At 51.2% G+C, this 27,842-nt stretch overlaps 3 protein-coding genes across 5 annotated transcripts; 2 read left to right on the top strand and 1 right to left on the bottom strand.

Annotated features, from left to right (window-relative positions):
* Window positions 1–8,058: 8,058 nt before the first annotated feature.
* Window positions 8,059–15,248, bottom strand: Naga (alpha-N-acetylgalactosaminidase). The gene is made up of 10 exons (XM_003470395.5): window positions 15,094–15,248; window positions 14,594–14,678; window positions 13,666–13,801; window positions 13,046–13,217; window positions 12,395–12,572; window positions 12,053–12,147; window positions 11,234–11,395; window positions 9,777–9,974; window positions 9,177–9,320; window positions 8,059–8,702 (listed from the first exon to the last, which is right to left on the bottom strand). Exons 2-10 carry the CDS (start codon window positions 14,607–14,609, stop codon window positions 8,562–8,564), a joined length of 1,242 nt encoding a protein of 413 aa, XP_003470443.1. The 5' UTR covers window positions 14,610–14,678; window positions 15,094–15,248; the 3' UTR covers window positions 8,059–8,561.
* Window positions 15,249–17,829: 2,581 nt separating this feature from the next.
* On the top strand, window positions 17,830–24,046 carry Pheta2 (PH domain containing endocytic trafficking adaptor 2). Of its 3 annotated transcripts, none has more exons than XM_063243649.1 (4): window positions 17,830–18,143; window positions 19,814–19,878; window positions 21,265–22,069; window positions 23,730–24,046. In XM_063243649.1, exon 3 carries the CDS (start codon window positions 21,279–21,281, stop codon window positions 22,062–22,064), a length of 786 nt encoding a protein of 261 aa, XP_063099719.1. In that variant the 5' UTR covers window positions 17,830–18,143; window positions 19,814–19,878; window positions 21,265–21,278; the 3' UTR covers window positions 22,065–22,069; window positions 23,730–24,046. The 3 variants fall into 3 exon arrangements, with proteins under 3 accessions (XP_063099719.1, XP_063099718.1, XP_063099717.1); XM_063243648.1 differs by lacking the exon at window positions 17,830–18,143 and adding an exon at window positions 18,166–18,451 and having other exon boundaries at window positions 23,733–24,046; XM_063243647.1 differs by lacking the exon at window positions 17,830–18,143 and adding an exon at window positions 18,166–18,451.
* Window positions 23,899–27,144, top strand: Smdt1 (single-pass membrane protein with aspartate rich tail 1). Its single transcript, XM_003470526.4, has 3 exons — window positions 23,899–24,150; window positions 25,491–25,631; window positions 26,917–27,144. The coding sequence occupies exons 1-2, from the start codon at window positions 23,965–23,967 to the stop codon at window positions 25,626–25,628; spliced, it is 324 nt and encodes a 107-aa protein (XP_003470574.1). The 5' UTR covers window positions 23,899–23,964; the 3' UTR covers window positions 25,629–25,631; window positions 26,917–27,144.
* The last annotated feature ends 698 nt before the right edge of the window (window positions 27,145–27,842 follow it).

Raw genomic sequence — 27,842 nt, 5'->3', positions numbered from 1 at the left:
GCCCCTGCCATCGCCTCCCTGTCTCTTTCATGGCCTCTGCACCACTAAGTCTCAGCCAAGTCCAGGTAGGGGACAGAAGCCACACTCTAGTTGTAACTATAATAAGTGTTGTGTGTTGTTGGGCGTGGTGGTGCACTCCTGTAACCCCAACACTCCAGAGGCTGAGGCAGGAGAATCGCCATGAGTTGGAGGCCAGCCTGGCTGCACAGTGAGTTCAAAGCCAGGCTGCACTACAAAGCAAGACCCTGTCTCACAACAAAACAAAAAAGTTTCACATAAATGGAATAGCAACATCCTTTTGTGTCTGGCTTTTTTGATTTACCACAATTTTTCAAGCTTCATCCATGTAGCATGTATCATTTTGGGTACACTGAATGGCTTGTGTGGATTACTACTTTTTGTTCATCTAGTTGTCAGTTAGTGGGCATTTGGGTTCCTTCTACTTATTATGAAAAAGCTGTGCGCATTCACATTCAATTAACAAGGAGCACAAGATCTGAGTAGACGTATCCCCCACAGATAACACGACTGACCAGGGAGGCTGAGCACAGTGGTACACTCCGATAGCTCAGGTACTCAGGAGGCTGAGGCAGGAAGATCTCAAGTCAAGCCCAGCCTGGGTAAATTAGCAAGACACTGTCTCGAAATTTTAAAAATTATTTTTTAAGTCGTGAGGTGTGTAGTTCAGTGGCACAACATGTGCTTAGTATGTGAGAGGCTGCGGCAGAAGAGAAACAGCTCATAGCATGGCTGCAAAAAGCAGAGAAATCAAAGGAAGAGGGAGAGAGGACTCTGTTCCAGGCCACGCCCCCCGCCCACCGCCTCCAAGTAGGCTTCACTTCCCAGCATCACATTTAGCTAGAAACTCACCAGTGATGAGTACCCACTGGAAGGTAGCCAGTGCCCCACTTAGGGTCACAAGAGGCTTAGGGGACAGTCCATAAATAAACTGTGACAATGACCCTTATCTACAGTGATACAGCACTTCTTACTGCTGCCTGTAGCATAGTACCCATTGTTCAGGCAACCTCTCCCTGTCCTATCTGTTCTCCCCAGCCTCTGCTAGCCACATTTTTAACCTTTATGAGATCCAGTGTTTATATTCCACATGAGTGAGATCATGGGACACTTCTTGCCCTGTGCCTGATTTGTATCCCTTAACCGAATCACCTCCAGGTCCATCTGTGCTGATGTAAATAACAGAATTTCATTCTTTTTTATGGCTGCATAATAGTCCATTGTGTATTTGTACTACATTCTAAAAACCTATCCATTGATGGACACTTAGGCTGTCTCCATCTTGGTTATTGTGTTCAGTGCCACAATAAACAAGGGAATTACAGTATCTCTTCAATATGCCCAGCAGTGTGATTGTTGGTTCATATGGTGGTTCTATTTTTAGTCTTTTTTCTTAGAAAGTTCCATAGTGATTTTGTAATAGCTGTACTGATTTAGATTCCCCCAACAGTCGGCAGGTGGGTGTTCCCTTTTCTCCACATCTTTAACAGCACTTACTATCTTTTGTCTTTTGATACATTCTTACGGAGTAAGATGCCATCTCGTCATGGTTTTGGCTTGTGTTTCCCCCGTTGGTTACTGATGTTGAGTATTTTTTCATCTATGAATTGGTCATTTGTTTGTTTCCTTGTGAGAAATGTCTGCTTAGATCTATTGCTCAATTTAGAATTGAGCTCTCCGGAGTTTTTGTTATTGAGCTTTTTAAAAAATCATTTTATATGCTAATGATAACCTCTTATCAGATACATAGTTTGCAACTATTTCTTCCCATTTTATATGTGGCCTGTTCACTTTTTTGATTCCTTCATTGTACAGACAGACGTGTTTGTTTGACCAAGCACGGGGCACATGCCTGTAATTCCAGCACTCAGGAGGCTGAGGCAGGAGGATTGCAAGTTCAAAGCCAGCCTGGACTACACAGTGAGATCTTGTCTCAAAAAAAAAAAAAAAAAAGACGTTTTGTTTGATGTATTATCATTTACTGATTTTTGCTTTTGTTTCCTGTGCTTTTGAGGATATTGTCCAAAAAACAATTTTTGCCCTCCCCAATGCCCCGAAGCATTTCCTCTATGCTTAGTAATTTCACATGTAAATTTCTTTCTTGATGCTAGGAATTGGGCCCAGGACTTCATGCTGAGCTAATCCCCAGCCCTTTTATTAAGTTATCTATTTTGAGACGAGGTCTTGCTGTGTAGTTCCAGCTGGCCTTGAACTCCCTGTGTAGCTCAGGCTGGCCTCAAACTCAGTGCTCCTCCTGCCTCAGCCTTGTAAGTGCTGGGATTACAGGTGTGTACCGCTGTGCCTCTGGTTTATTTATTTTTTAATTTTGAGATAAGACTTTTGCTCAATGCCCAGTCTGCCCTCAAACCTTCGATCCTCTTGTCTCAGCTTCCAGAGGGGCTGGGATTATATGCGTGAGTGGCTGTGTCCAACCACCAGTCTTGTATAATTTTGGGAGAAATCATTTCATAATTAAACTGTTCTTGGAGCTTGTCCAAGGCCTAGTATGGTGCCTCGCCAGCTGGCCCCGGTGTGCCTTCGGTCTCCGTGAGGCCTCTCGCTCCCCTGATGCTCTGATGCTCCAGGATAAAACTGCATCAGCTGAAGAATCCCAGTTCTCTGAGAACCGAGTGGGAATAAAAAGTGGTTTTGCTTGGGAGAAAGGAGAAATTTATTAGCCTGCCTTCTCTCCGGCCTGTCCTCATCTACGTGAGCTCCTGCTCGTCAGAAGGCCACTGTCGCCCTGTGTCATTGGTAATCCCTTTGCCGTTTTCCTGTCCGTGACTGTGATCAGTAAACACCGAGGTTCTGGCTGCCTGTTGGCCCTGCGTTTCCTGCGAACCACTGCTCATCCCAGATCTGCACTGTATCTCCATTTTGTCTCTCGCTCTTTCTTTTCACAGTGTGCTGTAACACCTTTTGGCAAATTGGGGATGCACTGCAGGGGTCCCCGAAGTTTATCTTTATGGTTGGAGAGAGTTAGGGAATCTGGTCCCATTCACCTGCGTATTGATACTCAGTTTTCCCAGCACCACTTACTGAAAAGACTATCCTTTTCATACTTCGTGTTTTTAGCGCCTTCATAAAAGTCGCTGGGCGTGGTGGCATTTTGGCACTCAAGAGGCTGAGGCAGGAGGATCTCTGGCCTAAAAAAGGGTGTGTGTACAGAGGAGTGAGGTGGGGCGGGTGCTAGGCATACAACTCAGTGCAAAGGCTTTAGGTCCCATCCTCAATAACGGGGAAAAAAAAAAAAAAAGAGATTCGTTGATTTGTGGACATATGAGTGTCCTTCTTAGCACTCTGTTCTGTTCCATAGCAATTGCTGGATTGTTTCTCTCTTTGTTTCAAGTTTTGTCTTATGTATTTTTTGATTCCTTTGTTAGGCACACCCAAGTTTATACTTTTTGTATATTTTGGTGGATTCACCCTTTTAACATCATAAAATCTCTTTAGTCTCTTTCTGGTTTAAAGTCTTTTTTTGGTAAAAATGTAGCCCAATATTTTCCCTTGGTTACTATAGCCCGGCAGCCCTTCCCTCCTCTTAGGTTTCTACTTATTTGTATGTCTTTGAGTCTAAAGTGTGTCTTGAGTAAAGCATTTATTTTCAGTGAGACAGAGAGGAGGGCTCTTAAATGCATTAGTTCCATTTAATAAAAAAATGGAAACACTGATAAGGTAGGATTTATCATTTTGCTATTTGGTTCTTTTTTTGTGTGTGGTCTTTTTCCTTTTTTATCGGAACTCACGACCGCCTGCTTGCAAGGCAGGCGCTTAAGCCGCTGAGCTCAATCCCCAGCCCCCTGCTATTTGGTTCTTACATCTTTTTTGTTTTCCCTCACGTCTTCCACTGTTGGCTTTTGTGTAACTTTAGCTATGCAGTTTTCTGTACTATGTCTTTTACTGTTTCTGTGTGTGGTACGCTGGGGATTGCCACTAACACCTTAGCTTATAATGATCTAGATCAAATTACTACCATTTACAACAACTGTATAAAACTTTGCATTTACATAGCTGTTTCCCTTCTTTATGCTATTGTTACAAATTAAATACACATACATCAATTGTTCATTATAGGTTCTAATTATTGCTTTATAAAATTGTCTTTTAAGTCAGGGACAGAAAAAGAGTTATAACCAAGAAAACATATTTGTTAATTTACGTCCTTTTGGTTTTGTTTTTGTAGTACTGGGAGGCTGAACCCAGGGCCACATCTCTTCTTACTTTTTAGTCTGAGACTAGGTTTTGCTAAGTCACGAGGTTATCCAGGCTGAGCTTGTACTTACAGCCTCCCAGAGTGCTGTCACCTGCTACCACACCTGCCTGTTATCTTTTATATTTATCTATATAGTTACATTTATTGGTGTCCTTTATTTCATCATGTGCTGTCTGGTTACTTTTCTCTCATTGCTGAGACAAAACACCTGATGCCCAAAATGCAGGAAGGGAAGGTTTATTTAGTTCACAGTTTATGGAGGTTTCAGTCCGTAATCAGCTGGCTTCAAGGCAGGGTGGCCTGGCACAGGGGCAACACTTCAAGGTGGCAGATGGATAAAGCAGCAAGGGCAAAAAGGAGGGGTTCAAACCTCTTTTCCTCCCTCTTACTGTAAGCAGCTCGGCCCCGGGGATGGAGCGGCACTCACACCTGCCTCTTGCACAGGCCGAGGGTGGTACAAAGAGGCCTCCGGCCCCTTGCTGAACCACTTACTTAGACTTCTGACCGTCTCAAATTGACACAGTGAGCCACATCTTAGAATTTCAACTGCTCTGTCCTCCTCACCCCAGGATGTGGAGCTGCCGAGTGGCTTAGGCTGCTGGACTTCTCAAGTTGACACAGAGTATCACCTAGCACACCTTTTCATCTCAGGGTGGGCCAGCTATAGATGAACTCTGTTTTTTTATCTGGGAATGTGTTCAGTTTCCTTCATTTTTGAAAGATCACGCCCCTGGGTTCAAAGTCCAAATATAGAATTATTAGCCAGGCATAGTGGTTGAGACAGGAGGGTGCCCGAATTCAAGCCCAGCTTGGATAACTTAGTGACTCAGGGAGACCCTGCCTCAAAATAAGAATGAGAGATGGGATGAAATTCAGTCCATCCTAAGCAGCAGAGAGTCATTGTTTATTGATGGCTGTTTTTAAAATCATTTTGAATGGGCCAAACTATTTCCTCCTCTGCCTCCCTCCCTCTCCCTCTCTCTCTCTCTCTGATACAAGATCTCACCATGTACTTGTGTGGTTCAGGCTGGCCTCGAACTCGCAGTGGTGCTCCTGCCTCAGCCAGGTGCTGGAATTACAGGCGTGTGCCACCACGCCTGCCCTTCCTCCCCTTTGCAGTGTGTATATTGGTACACCGGATGGTGGCCCAGGGGTCTCTGAAGCTTTTCTCATTGTTCATTTTTCTATTTCTATTCCTTGGGTTAATGCCAACATAGCTATTTTCAAGTTTATTGATTCATATTCCGCCTACTCAGACCTGCCACTGTACTTGTCGTGAATTTTTCATCGAAGATGTTAATTTTCCAGAATTTCTACTTGGTTCCTTTGTATAATTCTATGTGTCATTTGTTACTATTTTGTGGAACTGGACCTTGAAGCCAGAGGTACTTTATGGCTGAGATGCATTCCTAGACCTTTGAATTTTTTTTTTAATCGGTACCAGGGATCGAACTCATGACCGCCTGCTTGTAAGGCAGGTGCTTATGCCCCTGAATTTTTTTGAGATAAAGTCTTGTTAAATTGCCTAGGCTGGCCTTGGAGCTTGTGATTTTCCTGCATTAGCCTTCCATAAGTAGCTGGGATTACAGGTTTGTACCACCTCACCTGGCTGCTTATTTGTTAAGACTTTATTTTTATTCTTTAGATGTGTTTTTTTTTTTTAGCTCTTCGAACACGTTTAAAATAACCATTCTAATCTGGTACTAAAGAAAGTTAAAATGCCAAAAAGTTCTTTTTCTCTTTTTTCTGTTCTGTTTGGTACTGGGGATCGAAGCCAGGATCTTCTCACTGAACTATGTCACCAGCTGCTTTTTGTTTTTATTTCAGAGTCAGAGTCTTGCTAACCAGCTCAGGTTAGGCTCAAACTTGTGATCCTCCTACTTTAGCTTCCTCGAATTCTGGGATTACATGTACCATCATACCAGCTTTGTTGTTCAATTTTTAATATATATTTTTTTTGATCCAGGATCTCACTATGCAGTTCAGGCAAGTCTTGAACTCACTGTGTAGCCCTGGCTGGCCTTGAGCTCATGGGGATCTTCCTGCCTCAGCCTCTGAAAGTTGGAATTACAGGTGTGCACCACCACGCCCAACCCGGCTTTGTTGTTCTTAATAAAACAACTTTTTTTTCCTCAGATGAACACTCTCTGAATTGCTGAAAGTACCTGGTTAATTTCCAGAAGTCTGTGAAAGTTGATTCTGATGATACATGGCAGACTTTTTAAAATTGCTTTTATGGAAGGAGCAAACTTTCAGTGATTCTGCTTAGGCCATTTTTGCTGACCCATTGCTTTGGTTCTTTTTTTTTCAACAGCCTTGGTATTTGAATTTTTTTTTTTTTTTTTTTGGCTCTTGATTCCAACTGTAAAGATATTTTTAGGATAACTGCAAAAACTGAAAACAGATTGGCTGTTATTTAAAAATTTGATTAAAAAAATTGTATGAAAGTCATATTCGAAGATGCTGTTAGAAATACATACTAGCATTTTAGGGTTTCTGATATCTGCTTTCAAATATCAGCTAACACACCAGGAAGGTTTGTGTGGATAGATAAAATAACGGTAAACGGTGATCATTGTTGAAGCTGTGTGACAGGTCCATACAGGTTCACTGTGTGGCTTTATTTTTGTGTGTGAAAATTTGTACAGTGAAAATTTTTTTTTTATTATTAAATAGAGGGCTATCCAAAAAGGGTTATCTGTGGATCCAAATGAGGCTGCCATAAACTAGGAAAAAGTAAACTGCGCTTCTAACTGGCGTGGGAAGAGCAGAGGAGAGCAGTACTGGGGGACAGCACGTGGAGGGTGGAGGATGGGGACACGGGCTCCCTCAGGCAGTCTCAGAACAAGGGACACATCACACCGCAAGCAGAGTGTGAAACGGTCTCTGGATCTGAAATGGGAGTGACTAGCAAAGACAGCTCAGGTCTCACCCCTACACCCCTCGGTTATCTTTCCCCTTCCAGTGACCCTCCTAGAACTGGCAGGGGCGCCTGCCCGACACCATTCCATCCCACTGGCTCAAGCAGCACCGCGGGCAGGACCCGAGGCTGGAGCCATGCAGTCTCAGCGCTCCAGGGATCGAGGCCTGGGGTGACGTAGGCGCTGTTTGCCTGAGTGACTCAAAAGCCTCAAGACACCAGCTGGGAAAGGGAGCCTTCTCGGGTGACTTGACCAGCAAAGCTCTAGGAATCTTAAGTGGCATTACGAAGTGTGCACTTACGAGTTTCTTGTAGCACACTCCAGAAACAGAGATCTTAAAACCCTGAGGGAAAGGAGAGACCCATCCAGAGAAAATCTCACAGGGCAGGACAGCCCAAAGTCTGGGGGCCCCTGTGTATTCGCGTTTGAGGTCCACCATCTTCCCCAGTGGGGAAAAAGAGGTGCAGGAAGAGACAGATGTCCTGTGGCCTGAGATCAAAGAGGAGGATTTAGGATACAGGAACCAGAGGGAGAGAGTCAAGAACCTGCCAGTCTTGGTGGATTGCAAGTCTGAGGCCAGTCTGGGCCCCTCAGCAAGATGCTGTCTCAAAATACAAACGAAGGGGCTGGGGATTTAGGTCAGCAGGGATATAGCTCTGCCTGGCAAGCACAAGGTCCTGAGTTCAACTCTCAGTTCCTGGTGTTGCTACCACCCACACCGGTGTCAGGTGCAATGTACCCAGTATTTCTAGGGGGTACAATCTGCAGGTCACCCAGGGAAACAAGGGGCCAGAGGATGTCACACATTTTCCATGGGAGGTGAGATCTGACACTGGCATCATGGGCAGTGCCACTCAGGGTCCTTGATTGGAGGTGCCCACACCCCCAGGTTCATTTATAACTGCGCACCTAAAGAACGGCTTTATTGGTGATATAAGGGACTCAAGGTCTCCCTTGTGACCTGCACACTCCAGGTGCCGTCATCCAGTCACACAGCTCATGAGAGTCTGACAAGAGGTCAGATCTCCACCTCTAGATAGAATAGCTCTAAGTCCTGCTTTCAGAACCAACCACCAAGCCAGAGGCTCGAGTTCTGATAGGGATTATCGCCCCTGCCTGAGGGCTCAGCAAGCTGGTCGAGTTGTTTAGCAATGTCTGTGAGGCCATGGGGATGAGTTGGAGGCCGGAATCCCTACGGGAAGTTCCCCCAAGAGAAGTTTCCAAGAGGGTTCACGCTTGGGCGTGCACAGCGCCTGGCCCCGAGATGAAGCTTTGGGAACGATGAGGTCAGGTGGCCGAGCAGGCCCAGGGAGGAGAGAGCCCTGCTCACTGGCCTCCACATGCCAAGGCTCCACGGTGCAAGCTCCACAAAGCCACCAAGGCCCGCCATCGGCCTCAGCTCCTCAGTCTTAGGACTTCCACTTGGATAGCTTCAGGGTCTGGATAGGGTACAGGTACCACATCACCACGCCTGAAGGGTTGATAATCACCGTGAAGTTGGTTTTGGTATTGAGGTCTGTGATGATCTCCCCTGAGAAGACATCTTGGGCCTGCGGTAAGGAAGGGACATCAGCACTGTCAGCGTGGGGACAGCTGTAGAGACCCCCTCAGAGGATGGAGAAGCCTGGACCTGGGCCTGCCCGCATCGGGACTCCAGTCTGCCTTACAGAAGCAGGAGCCTCGATCTCCCCTATCCCCTTGCTCATCCACAGCGAAGCTGACAGATGTCCAAGCACAGGCAGCAGAGAAAGCCCCAGCCTGTGGAAAACTAGGGGAGGACAGTGCTAGTGAGGGCCGGCCAGTGAGCAGCCCAGGACCAGGGGCCTCCTTTGTACACAGCGGCTCCCTTCTGCAATGCTGGAAACACTGGCACAGACAAAGACCCTCAGCACCTGCAGTGGCCCTGTGGGCTCTGCCAGAGGCCTGAGGAAGCCCCGTGGGGTAAGGACCACCCCCAGCAATGCCCCAGCAGGGAGACAGGAAGCTGGAGGCCGGGCCTGGGCTGCAGGCGGCTGGGCGCTCACCTCATACAGTCTGGAGCTGGGGAACTTCAGGCGGCCCAGGGACGAGCTGTAGCGGTAAGGCATGTCTGTGCGGCGGCTTAAGAACACCAGGGCGCTGGCCTCCTCAGACAGGGGTCGCATGAACACTTCAATATGGGATTTTTCCTGGGCAAAAGACAGCTGCTGGCTGGAGTGCCTTTCTAACTCATCTTTGAGATCTTCACCATGCCCCACCCTGCCCCAGCTCTATGTCCCACGTAGCCTTGGGGACGATGGCACAGTCCTGTGGCCACCCAGCTTATCTAACCCTGCTTTCCCTTCCTGACTCAGCAAACACTTGCAATCCCTTAAATCTGAGAGGGAAGCCCTCTTTCTATGAGGGATGTCACCTGCGCATCCCCCGTAGTCTCCTGTTGGGATGTCCCCACCCTGTCTACCGAGAGCTGGCCTGCTGTGACCCTGCCTGCATGCAGCAGCAGAATCCCAGCAGAGTCCTCGACTGCATGCAACCTGGAGGGGACTTCAGAGACCCAGCCGTGTCTCGCCTGCAGGCTGGCAGCCTCATCCTCCAGGGAGCCCAAGTCCTTATCGTACCCCAGCTTCCCACTAACACCCCAGTACCTTAAGAATCCTACGTCCCTGGATGCCCAAGGGATCCTGGTTGATTTTGATCATGAGTGGATTCTGCAGAATCTCCACATTCTGGGCGGAGATGGTCCGCAGGTCTGTGGACATGAAGAGGGGTGCCGCCAGCACTGTCCACAGGGCCATCTGGGCCCGGGCTTGCTCAAAGCTGAGACCAAAGTTCCCAATGATCAGCTGAGGACAGAGGAAAGGAAAGTCAGCTCTGCACTGCTCAGGGAGGTGGGGGTGGGGGCCATCGACAGAGCAGAAGGGACAGGGAAAGACAGTCACATGAGGGGTCAAGTTAGTCATCATCCACGCGTGGGACAGCTGCTTTCCATCGAGAGCTCTCGGTGATCACCGGGCAGCACTGCAGCTTATGCGGATAATCAGATGAGGTCTTGTTGCCCAAGTCTTTATAAATGGGCACAGGTCAAGAAATAGACCCATGCTGGCAGTGGGAGGAAACCAGACCTAGACAGAGTCCCTGTGCTCGCCACTAGCCACCTATCTGTCCTTGCTATGGCCAATTGGACCAAAGGGGTCTCTGAGCCCAGGGCAACCAACCAGTGCAGTCAGGACACAAAGGCGTTACTGCCAATGCGACATGGTATGGTACTGGATGACAGCAACTTAACCAAGCACTTAGGGATGTAACATTATTCAACGCTCCAACAGCCTATGTAAAGTAGCTATTCTTACTGTTCTCATTTTCCACGTGACAACACACACACACACACACACACACACACACACACTCTCACACACACGAACAGTAACTCTCCCAGGCTGAGTAGCAGAGCTGGAGCCTGAACTCCAAAGCAGGCAGGTTCTGCTCCTCCAGGCTGCCCGCCCCCTGCTGTAGCTTTTGCAGAATGATAAGCATCCTTGCTGATGAAAACCTGCTGACTAGATGTGCATGAGATACAGTACCAGTCACCAGGACAATACCTGACTGGGGATGGAAGCCCTAAGCAGGACTGAAGGCCAGTGGTGTCTGCGCAGGGCCAGGTTAAGACTGGGCAGGCTTTGCAGGAAGGTAGGGTACAGGGTGTTGAAAGGGGGAGCAGAGGAAGACACGAAGAGGGTGGGCCAGGTGCCAGGAAGGGCAAGACGACATGGAACAGGCAGGATGTTGTCTCAGGAGAGGGTCGGTGGCTACAGACTGAGCTCTCTGGCTTTAAGAAACCTCAGCATGGGCTGGGGGTGCTCTCAGTGGGCACTTTCATTTTCTTCTCTGAACATCCTGACACCCTGGAGGCAGGGCCAGGACCCACACTGCAAACACAGCTCTCAGGCTGGCCTCTCACACTCTGCCTGATCACCCCGTATTTCAGGAAAGCTGGTCTCACACCTGGCAGTGAGTATCAGGGAATGAAGAGAGCCTGGAGCAGCAGGAAACAGGGCTGCCAAGCCCAGCAGGCCTAGGGATGTCCCCCTTGAGTGTCAATTACCATGTCTGGGTCATTCCAGTGCCCAGGGCCAGCCACTGGCTGCAGAACATCCTGGTGTCGCACAAACCAGTCCAGGATAGACAGCACGTCCTGCCAGGAGTCCTGGATGTCGTCATAGTTACGCCAAAGGTTGCAGATGTTGGCCAGCAGAGTGTAGTTCACCTGGACATCAGGGAAGGCAGTGTCCACACCAGGGTCACACTCTGCCCCCGGGGGCCACCCGGAAGCTGGGGAGAAGGCTCCACAGGAGACAGGGTGGGAAGGGGGAAAAGTACAGGTCCCCAAGCCTGTCCAGGACCTGGAAGCCCTCTAAGAGGACCGTCTTGGGAGAGATTACCCAGGACTCCCCTCCATACAGACCAGTGCCAGGAGTCTCCCCTGCCCTCTCATGCCTGTGGGGGCCAAGCCCAGGGTGTGGGCCCAGGCTGGGCACTCAGCCTTCCCCGTGCATGCATGCACACACATGCCATTTCCTCTGAGTCCCTCCATCTGTCAGCCAGACCCTCAGGTCTGCAGGTGTGAGCACACTCTTACTAGGGGTGTCCTTTTCTGCATCGCCATCACGTAGAGCTCAGTGCCTTAGACAGCAACCCCTTCAGCCCACCCAACTAGGGGACCCCTCTCCTTCTGACCTTGGGCTGGCTAAGGCCCCTTTTAGGTACTGTGACCCTTGTTCTAGACACTCACAAACCAGCATGTGGTCACCTGCTGGGAGAGCAGCCCTGGCTCTGGCAGCCTCGTCCCTGAGCCTGGCACCCAGAGGGCCAAGAAGCCTGGGCCGTGGAGCGCCTTGGAAGATGGACACACAGAACAGCTTACCTTGGGGGGCAGGCCTCCTTCGTAGGCTGGCCAGCTGCAGGAGAAGGCAATGGGGCGGCCCGTGGCATTCAGTGCAGAAGCCATCATGGGGTACCCTGGAGAAAGCCCAGTTGCCATTGGGGAGGCCTCAGCTCAAACCATGTGCCTCTACATATGCGGAAACTGACGCTTCCTCCCCGTACCCAGGGCCTCAAAACTTCCTCAGTGGCCTTGGTGCCAGCCTGTCTCAGGGACTAGGAACCATGATCCCTCTGCTCCTGGGTGAACGGGACTGAGAAAGCCCCACGAGGCCCGACCCAGACTGAGCTCCCCTGATGGGCACTGCCTGGCTGCAGAACTCACCTTTGGCCCGATCCTCCTGGGTGGAGAAGCAGCCATCCAGCTTCAGCATGTCCACCTTCCACTCGGCGAAGGTTTGGGCATCCTGCTTCACCTTGTTCAGCGTGGTGCCCGGGTAACCCATGCAGGTTAAGTTGCCCATGTCTGCGTAGATGCCCAGCTTCAGACCCAGGGAGTGAGCCTGGGTGGGGAGGGGGGAGGACAGTGAGCTCGGGTCGGACCCTCAGTGAGTCGCCACTCAGATACATCTGACCAAGGCACATTAACACCTTCAGAGCTCCTGGTGATCAAACAGAGGTCCCAGCTTTCTGACTGCTGTGTCTCTGGCCTGCCCTCCCTCCCTCCAGCACACTCAGCTCCCCCTGGCTGCTTGATGCCTTAAAGCCTCTGGGACCCCCTCAAAGGACATCTCTCTGGGATCAGCTCCAAAACTGCCTCTTCCAGGGAAATCTTCCGGGAGTTCCATCCAGGTTATGATGCCCTTTCTGGCTCTCACTATATTGGGCCCAAAGGAGGTATGTTCATTCATCACTTTCCTGGGTGGGTGACACTGCCAAGCAGGGACTCTGTAAAATGTACCCCAAAGCAGGGTGGGAAGGAGGGAGGGGGATGTGTGGCTCTCAGGCCAAGGGGCGGGGCCAGGCTGGGGCTCACATAGTCAGCCAGGAAGGCGATGCCGTGGGGGAAGCGCTTGGAATCGGGCACCAGGCGGCCTTCGGTGTCTCGCCCACCAATCCAGCAGTCATCGATATTGAGGTAGACGTAGCCCAGGTCCCGCCACCCATCCTTTGCCAGCCGGTCTGCCATCTCCATGAAGAGGTGCTCACTAGCAAGGGGCAGGAGGTCAGGCCACTCAGTGGCCCAGCCTGGCCCTCATTCCCACCCTGTCCTCAGCTCTGAGTGTGAATCTAGGCCGTAAAAACAGCAGTCCTACTGGCAGCCCAGGATGAAGCCAGATAACAGGGCAAATGACCCTGCGAGGACGTGTGAGGAGCAAGGTGGGGAGAAAACGACTGATCTGGGCCCAGACCAAGGGGCAGCACTGGGCAAATGGGGGGCCTGCCTGTCCTTTTAAGTTGTCTTCTTCCAATTGTCGTGGAAGCCAGGTACTCCACAAGGCCTCTACCCCATAGAGGCTCAGGTGGGCCACAGGACTAGATGTCACATGTCCCTGATGTCACTTGTGCCTGTCCTTGGCCTCCTTGCCAGATGAACCCCTTCCTCCCTGCGCCCCGCACTGCAGGCCATATCGGGTGGGTGTGGCCCTTACTTACCTGATGCAGTTCTTTGGGTCCTCCTCGCAGTTTATGTTACAACGGAAGCGTTCCCAGGCCAGCCAGCCCATTGGGGGCGTCTGCAGGAGCCCGTTGTCCAGCATCAGCACCTGGGCCACCAGGGCCAGCAAGAGCACTGGGGGGTGGGAAGGACAGGAGACAGGCAGGTGACCTAACGGCTCCCACAGCCACGACCCTTGTCTGGGCTGCCCACTTGCGGCTCAGCCCTGTAGCGGCTGCCTACACAGCAGAGGAACCAGGGTTAAAGCAGAACTGGTTCTCTCTGCAGCAGCTGCTGAGTATGGTGCAGTAAGTGGGGTGCAGTGCTATGGCGGGTGAATCGTGCGAGGTCCGACTCCTTACTTGCTGAGTGGACATTAGTAAAGGAAAGCACCTGGTCCTGTCCTTCCTATTCACCCAACCAGCCCTCTCCCCACAGAGCTGGACAGTTCACTGTGGACTCCAGGCACCAGGTGTCCTAAACCTCTGTCCAGGACCATCTACTGCCACCACAGACTGGAGGGAGGCCTCAGGAGGACACAAGAGGTCCGCCAGGGAGGATTTATAGTCAGCCTGCTGCCCTAGCTGGGTGAGCCCTCTCCCTTGGGGGATACAGTTTCCTTCCGTGTAAGTTACCATGTCCCCTTTGAGGGCTGGCATCAGCACATGTTGGTATCACATAAGATCCAAGGTCCCTTGTGTCTGGGGCAGGGGAAGGAAGTGAAAGAAGCCCCTCTCTGAGGGGCACAGATTCCTGGGCGGGAAGTGTGCACTTTCCTGCACCAGCTCCAGGAGAAAGAGGAAGACGACTCCCTACCTAACCACAACAGGGAAGAAGGACCTCACCAAAGAGCTAGAACTTCCTCACCTGTCCCCCCCCCACCCCCCGCCCACAGCACCCCCAAAACCACCGTGTGGTCGTAGGTACCTATTTTCAAAAGCATTGCTTCAGACTCAGCGTCCGGGGATCTGGCCAAATCGGATTTGCTTTTACAAACTTTATATGTCGGATCCTGTAAGATAAGGCATGATGGTAAACACTGAGGTCGCGGCTACCTGGCTGCCTCTGCCGCCCTTACCTGGGCGTAGATCCCACTCCCGATCCCCACCCTCTGCTACTCCATCCCACCCCAGCCCCAGCTTCCATCCCAGCCGTCACTTCCCGAAGCCTTGGCCCTTCCTATAGTACTAGGCAAGTGTCTCGGACTTTAGATCTCACACTATCCGCGATATGGGGGCCCGGGGTCGGGTGCCCCAGGGTGTCAGGCTAAGGCCAGAAGGGGGCAGCGACCGGTTCCAGGACGCCGGGGAAAACCGCGACTCTGGGCCGTAATGGAGTCCCAACTGTCAGCCAGACCCGGGTTCCCACCCCCGCCCCCAAGGACCTAGGGCCCCAGCACTGAAACAGCGAGGCGCCACCACACTTACCCCTCGGGGCACCCAGGCTGCGGCCCTCGGGCTTCTGCCTCCCGGCCTCGGGGGCTCGCGTCACCTGATTCGCCCCTTTCTTTCCCGTGGGGGCGGGGCCTGGAAGCCAGCAAGTCTTCCGGCGCAACCTATCAGAAACCCTAGCAACGCCATGCCTCGCTCTTTATGGGCCCAAACGCGCTAAGGCCCCGCCCTTAGAACCTCCCCAAGCCACACCCCCGGCCCGCCCTCGGCCCAGTGCTCCAGAGGCGCCTCCCCCCGCCCCACGAATGTATGGAAACACGGTACTTACAGGACGGCTGGCCTAGGCACTGCAGGTTCCTCCCCCATTCCCTTCCAGGCAGCCTCTCTGGGACAGCCAGTGAATCTCGAACTCTGAACACCCACCACTCTCTCCACATCTCAGGTCATGGCAACCCCTCTTCCGGGGACCGAGTCCAAAGCTCCGAATCCTCCTGCCTCCTCTTTCCTCACTTCTCCCATTCAATTCCGCCACAAATCCCAGGCTCTCTATCTAGGCAAATCCAACTGAGGGGCCACCTCTGTCTCTGGCTGCAGGCCTACCTCTTGCGGCAAGCCCTTCCCTGTCTCCTGCCTACACCTACAGCAGCCGGGAAACCCAGCTCGGGTCACCCCTGTCCCAAACCCCTGTGACAGCTGCTGTCTCTGTATTGCAGATGGCCAGGTTAGGTGGGGACTGATGGACAGTTTGAAAACCCTAGGTCCAAGATCGAAGAACAGGCCTGGAGTCAGGGCTGAGTGGATAGAAACGAGGCCCCAAGGTGGGGACAGGATAGTTGGGCCTGCAAGGCTCCCCAGAGATGGACAGCAGCTCAGAGCTGGGCTGTGACCAATGCCACTGGCCCAGTGAGCCTGAGCAGTGTAACAGACCAGGGCACCCCACCTTCGCTCCTGCCCCTTTGGGGGATGCCTTTGTTCTCAGCACTTGACATCTGGCTAGTTAGTACCTTGTTCCTGTTGGATCAGTATTAGCCAAGGGCCCGTGCTTGTAAGCCCATAGCTGATTACAGTTTGATCCCAGGTTCCCTGTGATGTGATTTCACTGTACAAAACCCTAGACAAAGAGCCTCAGCTGCAGCCCACTTTAAGAACACCGGGCTCTCAGCTTTCTCTCAGTAAAACTTTCCCACTCTTCACCTTCTTTGTCCTTGATGCATCAGCATTCGTACTGTGAGACAGGAACTCAGCTGTCTAACAGGTTGGGAGTTACTTCCTTCTCACATCAGTCTGGAGTAAAAACCCTCACTGCTTTACAAAGCAGTGACCCCTTTTGATTCCCTATTTCCCTATTTTTGCTGCTCTCTGCTCAGTCCCTCCCACCCACGTTGGCTGCCTTCAGTTCATCAAACATAACAGGCCCCAGGACCTTTGCACCAACTGTTCCCATCTGCCTGCAATGCTCTTCCTTCCAATGTTTCTTTCAAACATTTACTGAACATTTTGTCAAATAATGGTATATTGTCAGAGAGTCTACCCTGACCATTCAGTTATGCAGGCAGTTTAGACATCAGCAGCCCTGAGGGACAAGGGGACCCAAAATAGCAATTGTGCCAGTTAAAGGAAGGAATGAAGACTTCAGTATAGAATACATTTATAACCATTCGTTAGGTCTTGAAGCATCCCATAGATGAGGACAGTGGCATTTGAAGGTTCCATACTGCACACAGCACCCTGCTTCCTGACCACATGGCTAAACAAGGCCCACAGGGTTCCTGGGTGCCCTGGCTATGCCCCACTGGCAGCCGAAAGGGGCACCTACCTCAGAGGTCCTCCCGCTTGGATCTAGACCGCATGCAGGTCAGAACTTTTTCTTCCAGACATTTCTTTTGGAAGTTTCTTTGATGATGAAGGCCCCGGAGGGGACACTGACCATCTGAAAAGAACAAAGAAGACACAAGAACAAGATCGCGCCATTTTGAAGCAACCCCTAAGAAAAATATTGATGAGCTACCGCATATGTGGTGTAACTACAGTCCCTGAGCCCCAGAAATGGCTTTCCTGCCCATAAAAAGATGTCCAAATTCACCCTCGGGTGCAGAGGCCCACAGGGCATTGTCCCCCCTGATTCGAAGGCCCAAGTCTCCGCTATCTGTTTTCCAATGAACCACCTGTATCTCTGCAGAGCTGCCTATTTGTCTTGACTGAATTCTTTCATTAAAGGTAGAAAGGACAGAGGAGTTTGACTGGTTCCTCGTGGCATCAGGATCTACTTTCCCTGGTGACAATTCTACTTAAAATTGAAACCTCCCAGTCAGGTGTGGTAGTGTACATCTGCGATCCAAAAATCCTGGGAGGCTGAGGCAGGAGGATCACCATTTTGAGGCCACTCTGATCTTGTCTCAAAAACACACACAAAAACAACCTCCCCACTCCCACAACTCCTATTGGAATAAAATTTAATAAGGGAGGAGCAGAGCGAGGTTTATGGTAGTGGTTGGTGTCCCAGCGAAAACACAACCCAGAGGGGTGATAAAAACCCAGCCAGGCGCTGGGGTGGGGGAGCTCACCAGGGCGGCGTCTGCTGAGCAGAAAGGGGACCCTGGCTTCCACCTCCAGCCAAAGAGGAAAAGAAACAAAAAGAAACCTTAGGGTGTCCAGGGAGGGGCCCTCTGGACTGAGGTCGGACAAATGGCCCTGAAGCTCAGGCGAGAGGGCAGAGGTGAGAGGGCAGAGGTGAGGGGGCACAGGTGGCTGCCGCAGGAACTGCAAAGCCGAAGACAGAGGCAAGACTGAGGCGGGAAGCCACAAGCTCACACACAGACCCTGGAGCTCAGGGGGTTTCAGGGCCTGTGGGAAGGCCCAGCCTCCTGCCTGCAGCGCTGCCATCTGCATCTACCCGGCCGATACTGTCTCCAAGCGCCTGGGGCCAAGAGTAGGGCGCAGGCCTGCTGGAGCAGATAAGCTCCAGAGGCGGGGAGGAGCCTGGTTGGGTACTCCTCAGGGCTCAGCGGGCTGTGTAGGAGCCCGGTTTTAAGAAGCTCCAGGGCCAAAGGATGGCCTGATTTGGTTCTGCGGGACGGGAGGGCCAGGTGGGGAGACAGGATTCTAAATTCTCCGGGATTCTTAGACTTCTCCGGCGGTGGGCTGGGTGGGGGGCGCCGCCCGTGGGCCCGGCTTGCCCCGCCGCGCCGCTGACCGCGCTGTGGCCCAGGCAGGCCCCTCCCCGGCTCAGTTTCCCTCGCGCGTGGATGCGGAGGAGGCTTCGCGGCTCCCGAGGCCTGGTGCGTCGGGGCAGGGAGGGGCCGGGCGGTCACCCGGCCGGCGGGCGGGGTCTCGGCGCCCGCGCCACGTTCGCCTTCGCGGAGCGCGGGGTCCGGCCGACCGCGGGGCGCAGGAGGTGAGAGCCGGCGGGCGGGGACGTGGCGGGGACCGGGAAGGGCGCCGGCCCGACTGCCCACCGCCCCAGCGGGTGGCGCCTGACCGAGCCCCCGGCCTCCTGGGGCCTGCCGCGCTCCTCCGCAGACCCGGACTGCGGGGACTGTGTGTGCGCTTCCTCTCTTTCACTTCTCTCTGTCTTTCTTCCTCTCTTCCTCTTTCCTCTTCTTTTTCTCCTTTTCCTTCTTCTCCTTTTCTTTTTCTTTCTTTCTTGCTTTTTTTTTTTTTTTTCCTTGAGACAGGGCCTTTGCAGTTGGCTGGTCTTGAACTCACTATCTAGCTCAGGCTGGCCTGGAACTCACAGCGATCCTCCTGCCTAAGCCTCCTGAGTGCTGGAATTACATCACACCCAGCTATTTAATGTTTTATTAATTACTGTTTCATTCACGTATTATTAGTTCAAGGACTGGGATTGATCTCAGGGCCTTTGCACTGAGCTAGACTTCCCAGCCCTTTTTAAAATTTTTTGTTTTGAGACAGGATCTTGCTAAATCACTAAGTGGTCCAGGCTGGGCTCCAACTTGCAGCTCTCCTACCTCACTCAGCCAAAGGGCTGTGATGACAGGTGTGCGCCACCACATCCAGCCATTAGTTGTTTTTTTTTCTTTGCTTACATCATGTCATACCTCCCTGCCTCTACCCCAGCTCCCCAAGGATGGGATACTTTGTTATGTACACTGATGTCAGATCATGAATTCAACAAATACCTGTCAAGGGACTCCAAGAAACCCGCCTGGTGCTGGACACTGAGGGTGCCTTTGGAAACCAACTCAAACCAGGCCCTACACATTCTGGAGCTGGAAATAGCTGAGTAAACACAAAGGAGATCGCGGTGGGAGCCACGCACAGTAGTGTATGCCTGTAATCCCAACATTTGGGAGGCTGAGGCAGGATGATTCCTGGAAGTTTGAGGCCAACCTGGGCTACGTAGTGAGTTCAAGGCCAGCCTGAACTGAACATAGTGTGACCCTTTTGCAAAACAAACAAACCAAGGAGATTGTCGTGGGATAAAGGTTTCTCGCCAGACCAGACACAAGAAGACTGCTGGTCAGTCAACCTACATTAGGCCACTTTGGCCATGGTGATCAGGCCAGGCTTTTCAGAGTATTAGGTGATTTAAATAAAAGCCCACACATAAGCCGTGTGACAAGTGCTAGAAGGGAAAGCAGGAAGCTATGAGGGTGTCACTGTGACCCAACCTTGGGGGACAGGAAGCCGAGGTTTGAAGAGTGAAGGTCAGGGCCACAGGACCCAGCCCTTGGGGCAGCGGGAGTTTCGAAGAAGGCCGGTTTTGAGTCCTCATCCTTGGAGAACTGTTTTGCAGGTCCCCTGGGAACCACTGGCTGCGCCACCAGACAAATCGCCCCCACCGTGCGCCCAGCCCTGCTGGTAAGTACAGCTCCCCAAAGGTGCCACCAAGTGCTGCCTCTCACTGGCCATGTGACCTTGGGCAGCGCCCCTTCGCTGCTCCTGGTCTCCGTTTTCCATAAGGAAAGACAGTTGGACGAGGTGTCCTGCAGGGTCCACAGACCTCAAAGTCTGGCTGTGGTCGTCCTCAGCTGAACCCTGAGCTGGCTGGTGCCATGCTCCTGTTTACAGAGTGGGTCCCCATCTGCCCTCCCCTGGGGAGGCCGCCTGTCCCCGTTGCACCTGTCTGGCTCTGAAGGCTGCAGGCTGTCGCTGAAGACAACATTGCTGTCCATCAAGGAGCCACCACTGAAGCCCAGGGGTGTCACGGGAACCCTGGAAGCGTTCCTCAGAGTTGAGAGGCCCCCACCATAGGGTGTGGTTGAAGCTTGGGGTTTGTTTCGGCCTGGCTGGGATCTATTTCTAGTTCTCTGAATTTTGATTTCAGTACTGGGGTTGAAGCCAGGGCCTGTGTACTGAGCAATGTCCCACATGCTTTTGCTTTTTTCCTTTTTTTTTGAGTTAGGGCCTCACTCAGTTGCCCAGGCTGGAATCAAACTTTTGATCCTCCTGTCTCAGCCTCCCAGAATGCTAATGTGTGTTCACTTGGTTTATTTCTCTGGGTTTTAAAAAGCTCCATGACGGGGACGGAGAGAAGGAGGAGACATAAACAGAATGAAGATGTGTTATGTACATTACCAAATCCCCATAATGAATGTAATCATTATGTACTGTAAACATGTACTAATAAAAGTTAAAAAAAAAAGTTAAAAGAGGGGCTGGGGATTTAGCTCAGCGGCATAAGTGCCTTCCTTGCAAGTGTGCGGTTGTGAGTTTGATCCCTGGTTCCGATAAAAACGAAAAAGACCAAAAAAAAAAAAAAAAAAGTTAAAAGAAAGTCACACAGAGGTCCTGCCAAGCCTCCTACCTGGATTCAATAACATCTTTCCTTAGTGTTCCTGAGTGTTCTATGATCCAGTTTTTTTAGGGCACGAGGGTTGGGAGGACATTGACTCTTGGATCCCAGGAGTCCTGAGCGTCATCTTCAGTTCTTTTTATTTTAAATTTTGAAACAGAGTCTTGCTAAATTGCCCAGGCTGGGCTTAAACTTTCAATCCTCCTGCCTCAACTTCCCAGAATACTAGGATGATAGGTGTGTGCCACCATGCCTGGCGAATGTCCAGTTTTTTGCATGACCCTCAAAATCCCTTTGAGAGGACTGGCCAGGGAGACTCACCCATTTCACAGATGAAATCTAGGAACCCCAGGAACACAGCAGGGGAGCAGAGGCCCTCAGGTTGGGGCCCAGCTGGGCCTTTCCCTTGTGGTGCGTCTCTCTCTAATCCACTGATCCCTGTCGCCTCTCAGTTCTCCCAGGGGCCATGAAGCTGAACAAGAGGAGTGTGGCCCACTATGCACTGAGCGACTCCCCAGCAGACCACACGGGCTTCCTGCGCACTTGGGGGGGCCCAGGGACACCCCCTACCCCCAGCGGCACTGGCAGAAGATGCTGGTTTGTTCTCAAGGGCAACCTGCTGTTTTCCTTCGAGAGCCGTGAGGGCCGGGCCCCGCTGAGCCTGGTGGTGCTGGAGGGCTGCACGGTGGAGCTGGCTGAGGCACCTGTGCCCGAGGAGTTTGCCTTCGCCATACGTTTCGACGCCCCCGGGGTGCGCCCGCATCTGCTGGCTGCAGATGGGCAGGTAGCCCAGGAGGCCTGGGTGAAGGCCCTGTCCCGAGCCAGCTTTGGCTACATGCGCCTGGTGGTACGAGAGCTGGAGAGCCAGCTGCAGGATGCCCGCAGGAGCCTGGCCTTGCATCGCTGCGTGTCCCAGAAGGTCGGTGCCAGCTGCCGAAAGCCACAGGTGCCTGACCGAAGATCTCCAGGCCTGGAAAATGGTCACTTTCTCCCCAGGGACTGCAGCCCTGTGCGTACCATAGAAGAAAGAGGCTGCAGGCCAGTAGGGCGGGATTTGTCGGAGTGGGAGTTGCAGGGCCCCACCAGCCTCCTCCTAGGCAGGGGGCAGAGCCCTGTGTCACCTGAGACCTCCTGTTTCTCTACCCTGCATGACTGGTATGGCCAGGAGATTGTGCAGCTGAGGCGAGGGTGGCAGCAGAGGGCCCAGAGGAACCAGGCAGGATGCAAGCAACAGAATGAGCCCTGCTCTTGAGCCCTGTGAGTTCTGGTCGTGTCCTGCTGGTCGGGACACGGGGGCTAGTGCTTCTTCAGGAGTTAAATGTTTACTCATTTGCAAGGTTGCTTTGCCTGGGTGGAGTAGGGCTACGTGTGGGGGTGTTCGCTTCCTCTTGCTTTTTAAGCCTTGTCCAGGTTTCTGTGCCTGGAGGGGACTGACAAACCATGACTTCCAACCTGTGTCTTGAGGTCCAGAGAGGAAGGGTGGCTTGTGTAAGACTCTGCGCTGAACATTAAGGAAATGAAGGAAACGGGCTGCCCCACCTTTGACCTCCACGCTGGACCCCATGGCCAAAATTTCCAACATAGGAAGTCTTGTGTGCATTTAAGATGCCAGAGGCTGGCTGCACGTTAGCTGAGAAAGTGGATTTATGTGTCAATCAAAGGAGTTCCTGGGGAAGCTCTTTCTGAGGAATAGGATGAGTGAGCATTGATCCCCCACTCTAGTCTGGGTGGTATCCTTTGAGGAGAGGGCCCCTGACCATAAAGAGGATTTCTTTGATATCATCCACCCTTCCTGGATGCCCTGTCAATAATGGAGCTGGACATTGCCCCAGGAGGAGCTTTTAGCTTATATAAGTCAACAGAAATCCTCCCTGGTCTCTGTCCTCAACTGCTAGTTCTTGCTACTGCCAGGCCAGAATTTGGGGAGCTGGGGAGGTTGGGTGGCTCCCCAGAGAAAGGCAGCTTGTGTTTTTGACCTCAGTCCTGGCAGTTTTAGAAGTTTGGACACAAGATTTCCAGTATCCTTTGATAAACTTGTATTTCCCCATTTGGGTCCCATAAAAGTATTTTTATTCCTGAAACTTCAGGGGCAACCAACCATCTGGGAACTCTGGCCCAGTCCTGCTTCTCCCTGGGGTTTACTTACCAAGAACCCTCATTGCTATTCCCCAGCACTGTGCCTTTATGTTTCCTCCTCGTGTCCTGAGAGGCAGCCAGCTGGCTGGGGCCAGTCTCTTGCTGTAGGATGCGACAGTTGGGGCTGTTGGGAAGAGGTGGGCCTGCTCAGACGTCCTCTTCCCCCAAACACAAAACCTGCCCTTTCCTAGTCTCCCCTTCTCTTTCTGGGGCCTAAGGCAGCCAGACCAGGACCCAAGAAGGCCTAAGGCTGAGACTCAAGATTTCTACTCATCGCTAGGAGGCTGAGAAACTGCCCAGGGCCTTGCTCAGGTTCCTGTCCTACCCAGCTTGTTTCCCAGTCCTGTAGGAGACCCCCACGGCCCACTGCACTTTATTTTATACACACATACTGCAGACTTTGTTATCTTTCTTGCCGTTACAGTGTTTTTTTAATATATATATAATAAAACACTAAAGTTTGTAAAATTGTTACTACTCGTTTATTACAAGCACCATCTATACATCAGGAAGAGGACCACAGCTACGGACACCATTATGGGGCTAGCTACTGATTTAGAGCCGGAAATCCCGGCTTCTCGGTGGCAGAACCTCCACAGGATCCAGTCCTGCACTGGGCTTGTTTGCCAGCCCTGTTTAGGAGGCCCGCAGCCCCCATACGGTGCACAGGTTCTGCATGTAGAGCCTTTGTTAATTTTTTTTATATGTTAGTGTTTTTATATGAGTCTAACCCTAAAGCTTTTTCATGATTACTCATTTTGGTTCCTTAAATTTATTTCAGCAGTATCTTGGATGTCGGGAGCGGAAGAAGGAAATGTTCATGACCACATAACCCAGGGCGGGTGACACGCGCCTCTTTCTCACTACCAGGGAAGCGGACGCTCTGCGCAAGCGTGAGGGTGGGTTTCTCGTGTGCGCCCACAACCTCGCGATATTTGGGGCGGCACCATTTGTGACGGCAGCACCAGGGCGGGGCGGCAGGGTTCCCGAGCCCGAGAGAGGGGCGGAAGTGGGAGATGGCATTCGGAATAGCTCGTTGGCTGGCTTTGGGACCCCTCCGATCCGGGGCTTTCCGGAGCGGGCCGAACTTGAGGAAAAGTGGCGATGGTCCGGCCGTACAGGACGGCTCAAGTCGGTGCCTGGTACCGTCGAGGTCAGTCATCGTTACCCGCAGCGGCGCCATTTTGCCCAAACCGGTGAAAGTGAGTGTCTGCGTGGGGGCGGGGTAAAGGGGCCGAGGCCAATCATTGCGGGGAGTGCCTGGGGGCCCGCGCTGATTGACAGGAGCAGCGACCAGTCAGGATCCCCATAGAATGGAAGGCGGACCCAGGACAATTTTTTGTGCTAATGGGTTACTAATTCTTAACTATGGGAGACTAAAGTTGAAAAGCTGGTGTTGAGCAGAGTCCTTGGAGACGGAAGTTGAAGGACAGGGCTTGTGTTTTGTACTAGTTTACCTTAAGGAGTGTGATGCCTGATGCCTCATGTCTGGAGACTCAGTTTTATGCATTGAGTTCAGACAACCACATCCAGTCTCTGGGCGTCTCACAGTTGAGGGGATGAGATAATGAATTGTTTATAAATAAAGAGAACATGGGACAGCACCTTATTTTTTTTTAATTAATTAAACCTAGTATTTAATTCATGTAACTTGCATTCCTGAGCAGTGTGCAGAGAATTATTGTAATCAGTTTTTTTTTTTTTTAAAACAAATAAACTATTGGGTTAGAGGCTGAGTTAGGTCGCTTCATACAGCTCTGATCAGGTCCAGTTTCTTTCCATCACTGAATACTGTCACTAGGCCTAAGAACACAAGGGACTAAGGAAAACAGACGGTACCTTATATCAAATAGTTTGTTTTTTGACTGCTGGTCTGTGTGGGAAGTGAAAAACAAGCGCAAATTATTTGAAACCTACTATGACTTATGCTCACAGAATTGACTGCAGGCTGGTTTCACAGCAAGAAGCAGGAAGGTGCAACTGCCTTAAAAAAGGAATTGCTGAAAAATTCTTTGGGGGTGGGGTAAACTAGGAGATTTTGGTGAGGTTTTATTGACATTTTTCTATTTTGTCTAAATAGTCTTTGTATAAAGACATGCCTGCTTTCAAATTTACCTGTTTATAAAATTTAATGTGGTGAAATTAAATTTCTCAGGCATAATAGAACTGCAGAGAATATTCCTTCACTTTTTTTATTTTTGTGCTTCATTTTCATGTATGTAGTGTCTTTAGGTAGAGCTGAGCATAATTCAGCCCTCCTGGTACTCATCCCATAGTAGGTATGTGCAAGTAATTTTTGTGTAATTTTTAGGTGTGTAGGATATGTTACATTTTTCTTTCTGATAGCCATTTTGATGGCCACAACAATTACATTATCTCTTCTAATTGTTTTTCTCTCTCTGAAGTTTTCCAAGGACTTTAAAATCAAAGTGCTTATGATGGGGTTTGGGGTCCACAGAAGGAACTGCCCCTGGGAGGGCCAGGCCTTGTGTGTCCTGCCTAAGTGGGCTAGGGAGCTCACAGTCACCCCTTTGACCTGCAGATGTCCTTTGGTCTTCTCCGCGTGTTCTCCATTGTGATCCCCTTTCTTTATGTTGGGACGCTTATTAGCAAGAATTTTGCTGCTCTGCTTGAGGAGCATGACATTTTTGTCCCAGAGGATGATGACGATGACGACTAACAGGTAAGGCTTGGTTTTCCCTCATGGACAGGAGCAGGAAGAGGGTGGGCACCTGATCTGTGCATGATCCAGTCTGGCCTGGTAGCAGCATATGGCCACACAGGGCAAGTGTTCCAGTGATGAACTGACACACTTGGTGACTAATGCTTTTATTTTGCTTTTTACATGTTGTATGAGGGCAACTTAACTGACTTAGAAATTCACTGGTGTTACCTCCAGCTAGGCCAAGACTTTAGCTAGCTTTTCTGTAGCCCACAATGTACCCTCATTTAGTTAGCTCACATTTTCATATACAGTATGCTGAACACTCCCACCCTAACAGCTTCATCTCAGCAGCTCCATCCCGAATGCAGAAACTGGCAGGCCCCTACCACCACTAGCTGCACTCACCAAGCACTGCACCGGTGTAGCCTGTATATGGGCATCAGTTTCAGGTTGGACACTGCTTACCCCCTTACCCCCAGGAGGCCCAGGCCTCTTCCCACTCAGCTTTCTGATGCTGGTTTCCTGTGCTTTAACCAGTGCTGCCTGGTAGTACTGCTGTCATACATATGGACACCCCTGACTCCTGTGTCTGGCAGTTAGGTTTGCCATCAATCTGGTCAAATCATCTCAGCCTCTATTGTTCCAGCCACAGGAGGAAATCTTTGGAAGGGCCAGGCCTTCTGTGCTGCCAGGGTGAACTACTGCCAGGGTTGTTTTGTTTTTAGGAGTATTGGGCTCGAACCCAGGGCCTCCTGTTTGCTAGACAAGTGCCCTCCCTCAGAGCTACATTCCCTGCTCTTTTTGTTTTATATTTTAGAGATAAAGTCTTGTTAAGTTGCACAGGCTGACTCCAGACTTGCAATCCTGCTGCCTCAGCCTCCTGAGTAGCTGGGATTAGAGGGGCAGCATCTGCTGTAATTCCTTGAGTTACCTTCACTCCTACTCACCCTAAGCATTGACTCATTGCTGGTCTCACAACCCTGTCTTCATTTCTTGCATTCTTCAGTGTCTCTGGTGAAGTCTTCCTTTGTCCCTTCATTTGGGTGACCAATGCTTCCTCTGAATGACCTCCTAACCCTCCGTGTAATGTGCTTAAGCATACACACATGCACACACTCACATACCAAAACCCTGGATCCTGTGCTGCTTGCTGGCATGGAATGTTTACACCTGGGGCTCCTGGTGCCTGGCCTGTAGTGAATGTCCGGTACATGTGTGACTAATCAGGGGTACTCAGAACTGTCACATTTGGTAGAAGCACCGCACTATGTGCCTGGAAGACTGCTGCCTTCCTTTCTTTCAGGGCGAGCAGGAAGTAGAGGAGAAAGCACCAGCTGCAAAAATGGCGATGCTCTTGGCCACTCCTTCCCTTTCAGCCAAAGGGCCCCGGGAAAGCCCTCAGCCTGCCTCCTGCAGTCTGTGATCGCAGTCCAGATCCCCATGCTCTGGAAGATTCCCTAAGATGTGCTCTCCACTGGGAGAACAGTAAATTATGTGTAACCTAATAAACATCAGCTGTGTCTGACTGAAAGCAGGCTGAAGTTTCTCAATCCAGGCAGGCTCTATCTGTTACAGTTCCTTGCTTTAGGGGAAGGTACAGGTTTTTGATTTACAGCCTAGGACATCTAGGCCCTGTGGAGCCACAGAGGTAATTAAGGGGATTCCCTACCCCAAAAGCTCAACAGAAACTTTTCCTTCAGAGCTACACAGGCTAACTAAAGCTTTCAGCTTTTTTGTTGTTTTGTTTTGAGGCAGGGTTTTGCTCTATACCCTTGGCTCCTCTGAACTCATGGTGGTCCTCCTGCCTCAGCCTTCCGAGTGGCTGGGATTACATGTGTGTGTCACCACACCCAACTCTAGCTTTGTGTGTGTTCAGTAGTACTGGTTAACCATGTGCCTGTCATGAGAGGCACTGACTGGTGTGGTGCCTCTAATACTAAATACTAAAATCTTATCAGAATGATCTCTAGAACCTTGGGTCCCTTGGTGCCGAAGTTCGGGATTCCTCAGCGTGGCAGTAGCTACTGAGCTCCTTTCTTCTACAAGTGCGTTGATCTGGGGAGGACAGAAAAGACCTCACCCAGGTCAGACAGGCCATTCTTTGATCTGGCTGAGGTCCAATCTCCAGGTATAGAAGTTTGTAAAAACAAGAGGGCATTTGTTTTTGTGTATGCACCGAACAGCTGTGCCCCTAGCAATGAGGACTTGTGTTTTGTTTTGGCAGTACTT

Source organism: Cavia porcellus, unplaced genomic scaffold (assembly GCF_034190915.1).
Source record: "Cavia porcellus strain 051 isolate PalLab524CR breed Dunkin Hartley unplaced genomic scaffold, mCavPor4.1 scaffold_40, whole genome shotgun sequence".
Taxonomy (NCBI): domain Eukaryota; kingdom Metazoa; phylum Chordata; class Mammalia; order Rodentia; family Caviidae; genus Cavia; species Cavia porcellus.
This window is presented reverse-complemented; position numbering and strand designations above follow the sequence as displayed.

Coding starts and splice junctions, on each gene's coding strand:
- Naga (XM_003470395.5), bottom strand. Junction 12,573..13,045: donor TCGCCTTCCTGGCTGACTAT/GTGAGCCCCAGC, acceptor CTCCCCACCCAG/GCTCACTCCCTGGGTCTGAA. Junction 9,975..11,233: donor ACTGGAATGACCCAGACATG/GTAATTGACACT, acceptor CTCTGTCCTCAG/CTGATCATTGGGAACTTTGG.
- Smdt1 (XM_003470526.4), top strand. CDS start 23,965: ATGGCATTCGGAATAGCTCGTTGGCTGGCTTTGGGACCCCTCCGATCC. Junction 24,151..25,490: donor TTTTGCCCAAACCGGTGAAA/GTGAGTGTCTGC, acceptor TTTGACCTGCAG/ATGTCCTTTGGTCTTCTCCG.
- Pheta2 (XM_063243648.1), top strand. CDS start 18,303: ATGCGGAGGAGGCTTCGCGGCTCCCGAGGCCTGGTGCGTCGGGGCAGG. Junction 18,452..19,813: donor CCGACCGCGGGGCGCAGGAG/GTGAGAGCCGGC, acceptor ACTGTTTTGCAG/GTCCCCTGGGAACCACTGGC. Junction 19,879..21,264: donor CCGTGCGCCCAGCCCTGCTG/GTAAGTACAGCT, acceptor GTCGCCTCTCAG/TTCTCCCAGGGGCCATGAAG.